General features: G+C 35.6%; 1 protein-coding gene across 1 annotated transcript in view; it reads right to left on the minus strand.

Annotated features, from left to right (window-relative positions):
- Positions 1-690: 690 nt before the first annotated feature.
- Positions 691-7,637, minus strand: part of LOC105289145 (di-N-acetylchitobiase-like) — a 41,217-nt gene continuing 34,270 nt past the window's right edge. The window contains exon 7 of the mRNA XM_011355687.1: positions 691-1,073. Coding sequence (XP_011353989.1) covers positions 691-1,073 — 383 coding nt within the window. The remainder of the gene's footprint in view (positions 1,074-7,637) is intronic.

The raw sequence follows: 7,637 nt of genomic DNA on the forward strand, positions 1-7,637 counted from the left end.
CAACAATTTTGACCAAATCCTCACACTCATGGTCTATGTTCCTCTGCTCATCAACACCAGTGGATTCTATGAGAAAAGAACATTTGAAAGCTATTTGTGTCTTTAGGGATTCTCCTGTTTAAACATCAATAGGCATAATAATTCTTTTCATGATTATAAAAGATAATTCTATCGACCTCATGCAATAACAACAATTACAGTATTACAGGATATGAGTTTAAATTTATTTTAAAACTACTAGACACCAATAATATTTAAAATGCTGTAAAATCAGGAGAAGACAATACTTTAACTAGAAACAAAATATAAATATACTTCTACTTTCGTGGATTTGAGAAGCTTAGGTTGAAATATTGTTTCTGATAGGAAGCAGGTTATCTTCCTCATCTTAAAGTCCCTTTGTAATTCTTGGTACCACTATTCTTTCATTCTCCCAGGCTCAAAACTTTGAGACGAGTTTGTTTGTTTTGATTTTTTAACATTTCCTCTTCTTACCTACTACTGTGCCAATCCAAATCCTTGCTCTTAGATCATAGTAATGGCCACGTGAGCCAAGGAAGATTCTCAGCCCCTTTTTAACAAAGCTAAGGCACACAGGTTGACTTTCCCAAGAAGTGAGTTCCTATGAGTAGTGAAGCCAGGATTCAACCCCTGGCTATCTGACCACCTGTCTGCAGCCAGCTCTTGCAATCACATCCTGCTGCCTCCAGCTGCAGCCTCCATTCCTGTCTCTTCCTCCTTAAATTCACCCAGATTGAACTTTCTAGTACTTTGTGCCCACCTGTCATTTTCCTGCTCCAGAATAGCAGGAACTCCTGCATCGAATCCAAATTCCTCTGCCTGGCTATCAAATTTCTCCACAACCCATAAGAGTATTGATGTACCAGCCACTTTGCAATGTCCATTTCTTCCAAAGGGCTCAAGATACAGAACAGGACTTCCCAGTATTCTGGTTGATTTAAACATATTAAAAATCGCTTTAATGTTCATAGAGACTATAAAGAGGGTGAAGTTAATGATGATGGTGCCTATGGTGGTGATGGTCGTAGTGGTGGCAGTTTTACTAAGAGAAACTGCATTTCAGTATCACGCACACAACAGTATTCTGGTGACATAAAGGAACCATCATGCTTAACATGCTCCACAGAGTTCCACGGCCAGAATCATATATCCCCATAAATCAAGGGCTGGATGCACTAATCAGGCTTAATTTCATGGAGAGCTAACCTGTCCTACTTATAACACTCCTATTTCTTAACAAATTGATCCTGATCATCACTACAATTCCACTGGTATCTGTGCTGCCTTTCCTGAACTTTTGGAATTAGAATTAAAAGACCTGAATTCTAGCCCTAGCAATATTGTTTGACTTTACTGGTTCATGAAAGGTAAAAAGATAGAAAGAAATTGGCATGCTATATTATGCATCAGCCATTTCCAGAGGCAGGTCTTTCTTGTTGACATTGAACCTAAGTCTCCAATGGGATTTTTCAAGATAGATAGCAAGACTTAGGGGGCCCACTGCACACATCTCCACCACAGGGATGTACTTGTGTGTTTTTTTCCTTTAACCTGGCAAGCTCCTCCTTCACTGAGTTATGCTGGACACGTCCTGTCAGTATGTGAGTTGTGTTGTATCAATTCACAGTCATGAGCTAGTGAAGGGTCCTTTTATATTAGATAAACTGATGTGTCTCAGGATAAGTTACTATTCTCTTAGTATAAAAGCAGTAGCCATTTGAGGTATTGGTACCACAAGGCTCAACAAGAGTACTGCATTTCCCTTTGTACCTGCATGACAGGTGCTGCCTGCTAATATCAAGACTGAGTAATGGTTACTGCACCTTAGGTCAGTAACTATCGGGCATTGGAATTCCAATTTTTTTTTCAGCATCATTTTCTATATATACTATAAATTTCTCTGGTCATCTAAAATTATCTAACCTTCAAGATAGAGGATGGAATGCATCAAGAAAATTTAGGAACCTGCCAATTTAGTGAACTCTCTGGGAGTTCTGTAGTCTGGGACATGTTGAGGTGTGCCCTTTAAAGTGAAAGCCAGGCTTCTGTATCTTGTCCCAGCTCCCACTGAGTGTGAATCACTTTGTGACCTCTTTGGAATTTGGTGAGAGACATACCACATTTGGATATGCTGTTCCAATCTTTCTTTTTTACTTTGGGCCCAAAGCATGAGAAGGCTCACAAGGTGATCTAAGAGGCACTGTAGGTAGTGCTGCGGTTGCAGGCTTCTCAAATGGAGTGATAGGACAGGGAAGCTATAAGCAGGAAGCAGCGTTTTACCGGCTCAGAGGATTCTTATCCAAAGGCTGTTCCCCGATTGTAACATAATAGGCAGTTTTATACAGTCTAAAGAGAAATTTTGTACAAAGAACTTTTCTAAATGTACAGAAGTCTGTTCTCTTTTTCACGTCACTTAAGAACATTGCGTGTTGCACTTATATTAGTTCTTATAAATACTTAGATTAAAAGTCTGCATCCTTAAACTCTGGATTTACATAGCTACAGAGATAAGGAAGAACATTAATTGGTTGGCAAGCTATGAAAAAACAGATGTTAGCTAGAGAGTCCTTGAGGTGGGAGAAGTAGCTATGAGAAAACAAGTTAGCTGGAGAGTCCTTCAGGTGGGGGGAGGGCAGTCAGGAACAAACTCATTTCAGCACGAAAATGGTTAGGCAGGGTCAGGCTGCCACACTGCCGCTTGCGTTTTAATGTCCTGCTGATCCAATGATGCTTGATGTGCCATGGGTTGGAATGCTGAATGGAGTCTGAGACAAGCCCTGGTAGGAGAATCACAGCTCAAAGCCGCCACAGATCTTTAATTAAATACGTTTTGTAGCAAAGCCGTGCCATTTTCCTCAAATAATTGTTCTAGTGTTGCTGGATATTAATAAACCATGCTGTCTTCACTCTTTACAATTTTTGTCAGTCGGGTAGATCCTTAATATCATTTCATTATGGTTTGAATTTTAATTTCCCAGATTACCCATAAAGTTGATGACAATTTTATATTTTATAGACTCCATTTTGATAACTTTGTTTTGGAAGTACCTTTTCAAATATTTCTATTGAGTTGTCTGCCATAGATTTCTGATTAGTGAGAGTTTTTAACATACTCTGAAAGGTGATAGTTCTTTAGTGCTTATGTATGTTGTAAATACCTTCCTCTGTTCTGAGCCATGTCTGTAGTATACCTTGCTGAATATATTGTTTATGTATTCCATATCTTTATTTTTTCCCACATTTTCCTGCTATGTCTTGGTCTTAAAATGGTACATTAGAATGTGCATTACTTTTTATCCTTACATCACCTGTGATTTCTGATTTAGATTTCTACATTTGGTACAAAGTTGTTTTTAAGTGAATATTAATATGATCACTTTTGTATTATGAACTATCCTTGAGTCATTAAATGGTTTTTTTTTTTGGCCTGAATTTTCCCTTATTGCATATTAAGATATTAACCTCTGCTCTTTTCTTATTTACATTTTTGTTATATCCCCACATAACTCCCTCACTTTTTTTTTTTCAGCCTTTTGGAATTGCTTTGTTTTATGTATATCTTTTACATACAGTGTAGAGTTGGGTTTGCTTTGTGAGACTGTCTGAAAATCTTTCATTTAGTAGATGAGTTATGTCTATTTAAATGATTGTTAGGAATAATATGTTTGATATCAAGTTTGTTTTATTTTATGTTATAGTTACTGTGTGTTACTATGTGATTGTTTTTCCCCCTCTTGGTATTTAGAAAGGTTATAGTTTTGTTCAGTGTTTACCTAGCATAATACATTTATGCTGGTATTCTTAGTCCTCCTTTTTCTTTTTTTGAATTTGTTCTTCTGCTTTTGATTTATTACATATAAAATTATCCTCTAACTCCTACCTGTCGCATTCAAGGCAATCAAAAAAATCATCCATTTCCTTCCTCTTTTTCTCTCATGTATTTTTAGTTGTGTTATTTCTACTTTGTCAAAGAATATAACATTTATTTACTATACTTCTAGTATTATCCCCTTCACCTCTATTTCAGACTCAGGTCTATAATTAAATATACTCAACACTACTGCCAGTTCTTTTGCAGAAGATTTTTCAATCATCTCTTGATTGGATTAAGCTCCATTTATAAAAGAATAAGCTCTTAGGTGCAATAGTCCTTTACTTCTTTCACATTTAAAACTTTATCTAGAGCAGGGTGTGGGCAAACTATGGCCTGTAGGCTGTTTTGTGAGGCCTGCAAACTACTAATGTTTTTTACATTTTTAAAGAGTTGCAAAAAATAAATATGACAGAGACAATATGTGGCTTACAAAACCTAAATTATATACTCTCTGGCCCTTTACCAGTGAAGCTTGCTAATCCTTGCTCTAGAGCCCGGATCCTTGAAAGATAGCTTAACTGGCTATAACATCCTTGACTTTTACCTTTTACCTTTTGAATTTTTTTTAAATGTTGCTCTACTGATGTTTTGTTTTGTATGTTACTATTAAAAAGTGTGACACCACCCTGATTTTCTTTTCCTTGTAAACTGGCTTGCGTATTTTGGTCTGGAAGGCCAGAGGATTCCTTTAATGTGTAATAATTTTACCAGGCTGTATTTCAACTGAGAATCCTCTGTCAGATTTGTCTAGGTACACAGTGGGCCCTTTCAGTATGAAATTCAAGACTTGTTTTGTTTCAAGAATGTATTCTAAAATTAACTATAATTAGAGAGCACTTTAAATAGCAGATCCATTCTATTGTTTTGTTCTTCTTTTTCAGGGATCACAATTAGTCTTATCTTGGATCTTCTTTATCTTTTATGTCTGTTACTTTCTTCTATTTTACAATTTTCTTTATGTTTCATTTCCTTTGCTCTTTATTTCTATTCTTTACTATACTTATTGTAATTTTGGTTTTATCTATTCCTTCTTGGATACCTGCTAATTTGTTCATTCCTGAGACAATTTTGTTTTCTTTAATTTCTTTCTTTAGTTTGGCCAACTTCCATATCACATCTTCCTGTTGTTTTTCCATTTTATTTTGAGTTGTTAAATTTTTGATTTATGGTGTATGTTAATATCTGCAACTGCTTGCTTAATTATATTTGTTGTAGGTTGGGAGTATTGTTAAGTTTTTCTCCGCTTTATGGCGATTTTTTAAATTTTGTTTTTGTTCAGTTGTCAGTTTTGAGGATTTTTAAAAGATAACTTTGTGTGGATGCTAGATTATTTTTGACTCTTTTTGCCCTAATCTACCTCTTCCTTCCCCGCTTCTTTCCGGTAACCACTAATCCACTGTCCGTGTCCGTGAGTCTCTGTTTGCCTAGTTCGTTTGTTGCTTTTGATGTTATATCCCACATGTGACTGAAATCATATGGTTTTCAATTTTTTCTGTGTTACTTATTTTGCTTAGCATGATTATCTCAAGATCCATCCACGTCGTCGCAAATGGCAGTATTTCATCTTTCTTATGGCTGAGTAATATAACAGGTGTTCTTATGGAGGAACAAGTAGTGTTTTTGCAGCATTTTAGTTTCTAGATTAGGAGCACCCTCTTCTGTCAATACAGTAAAATGCATTTATTTATTTATTTATTTATTTATTTTTAATATCTGGGACCTTTTTGAGAAAGGATTCTGTTTTCTTTCGATGATGATGATTATTATTATTTTTGTCTTGGCACCTTTCTTCTTTTCTCTTACTGCCTAGCCCTAAAGGAACACCTCTCTCTTGCAAAGCATTTTACTCTGTCTCAGAAGCTATGTCTTCCCATGATTATCATCTCTGGCCTTGTACGTTTTTACAAACCCCTTTCTTTTGGATTCCTCACAGAAAGTGCTCTGATTTACCAGATTATATTCTTACTCTCATTATTTCTGCAAGCATGAGAGGGATCTCTTTTTTCAGATTAAACTATGGTTGATGTAAGTAAGCTGCATTATCTGTGTATAGTTCTCTCTGATAGGTAATATACCTCTGACTGCTCAGATGTGGGCTCCCAGGGATACTCCGCTGCTCTAGGGTGTTTATTTCCCTACTTACATGTAAATCGAAATATGAGTAAAATCTGTGTCCTAGAATTGCTGAGGACATAAATATTCCTTTTATAGTAGTTGGGAGATTGTGTGGAGAGATTCTAAATTAGATAGTTGTTTCTATCCTGTGGGATTCTGACCACGTAAATTAAGAAAATAAAATAAACTAGAAAAAGAATAATAAAACAAAAATGGGAACAAAGTCTTACGTGTATTTCATCACAACAAATAAATAACTTTTATAGAATTTAGGCTTTTGAAATAAAGAATAAAATTATTGTTAATATTTACTATTTTACTGTTATGGTTTAAATGGTACACTACTGTTGTAATTCAACACATAAAACATGAAATTATTGTTTAACTATTTCAGACAATAAACAATATGCTTTACATAGAGTATTTTTAATTAAAGTTCAAATATTTTTCATAAGTGACATTCATTTATTTGTTTCTTCATTCTTCTATTCATTTACTAAATAAGTATTTATTAATTGCCTGCTGAATTTAGCCACTGTTCTAGGGGCTGAGGAGATACTAATATGCAGACACAATCTTGTCACTGCCCTCAAAGAGTTTGTAGCCCAGTGGGAAAACGATAATCAAGTTAGGCAGTAATGATACCTCCTGGTGAATGCTGTGATAAAGGAATTGCAGAACTCTATGCATAGGAAACAGAGGAGGAACACCTAAATGAGGTGGAAGAGATCAAGAAAGGCTTCCAGGAAAAGTGTTAGGTATACGAGAATCTGAGGTGCGCCTCCTCTTGCTGCAGGTCTTCAGGCATGGTTTTCCCTCTGCCATCTCACCTGCTTGTCCTATCTTCTCCTTCTGTCCCCTTCTTCTCAGTTCACCTGGCTATTTCCTACTAATCGTTCAATTTCAGGTTAGACATCACTTACTCTAGAAGCCTTCTTTGAGTCCTTTAGTTTCCCGTAGGTACTCCATTTGTTGGTATGTCTAGTTGCTAAATTGAATAAATGAAGAAAAGGAACCAATGAATGAGAGAATTAGTTAGGAAAAGTAGGTAACTTTCTTTCGATAGGATTACAAACATTGATCTTATGATTGGTGGAAATGGAAAAATTAGCTGGAATGGAGAAAATTTAGGATAATGGTTTGAGAGATGTTAAATGATTTGAGAGGCTTGCATTTGGGGTTCTACTTGAGAATTACAAGCATAAAAAGTTTATATGGAATTAACTGGTTTTTGGATTCTCAATTTACAACAAAACTATTGCTTTTGTACTAGAACTGATTAAAAGGTTATAGACAATGTCTGGAAATATTTCTGAAGGTTCTGTCTCCTAAAATTAAATGTATCCTGGGAATGGTAGCAATAACTTAGTCTTGTAATGTTAAACAAGAAATTTTATCAAACAAATTAGAACAATGGACTGTAATCACAGGACCAGGACTCTAATACCAGATCAATCTTTTATTTAGACAAGTTATTTCTTCTCTTTGTGCCACACCCTTTCTCTTTATAAAATGAGAATGATCAGTCACTGTCTACTTGAATTCTACTTGAACAGTCACTGTCTATGTTTCAAGTTGAAGGCATATATCAACCATCAAATATTTATTGAACCTACTATGTGCCTCA

The sequence above is a fragment of the Pteropus vampyrus genome, unplaced genomic scaffold, assembly GCF_000151845.1.
Source record: "Pteropus vampyrus isolate Shadow unplaced genomic scaffold, Pvam_2.0 Scaffold22, whole genome shotgun sequence".
Taxonomy (NCBI): domain Eukaryota; kingdom Metazoa; phylum Chordata; class Mammalia; order Chiroptera; family Pteropodidae; genus Pteropus; species Pteropus vampyrus.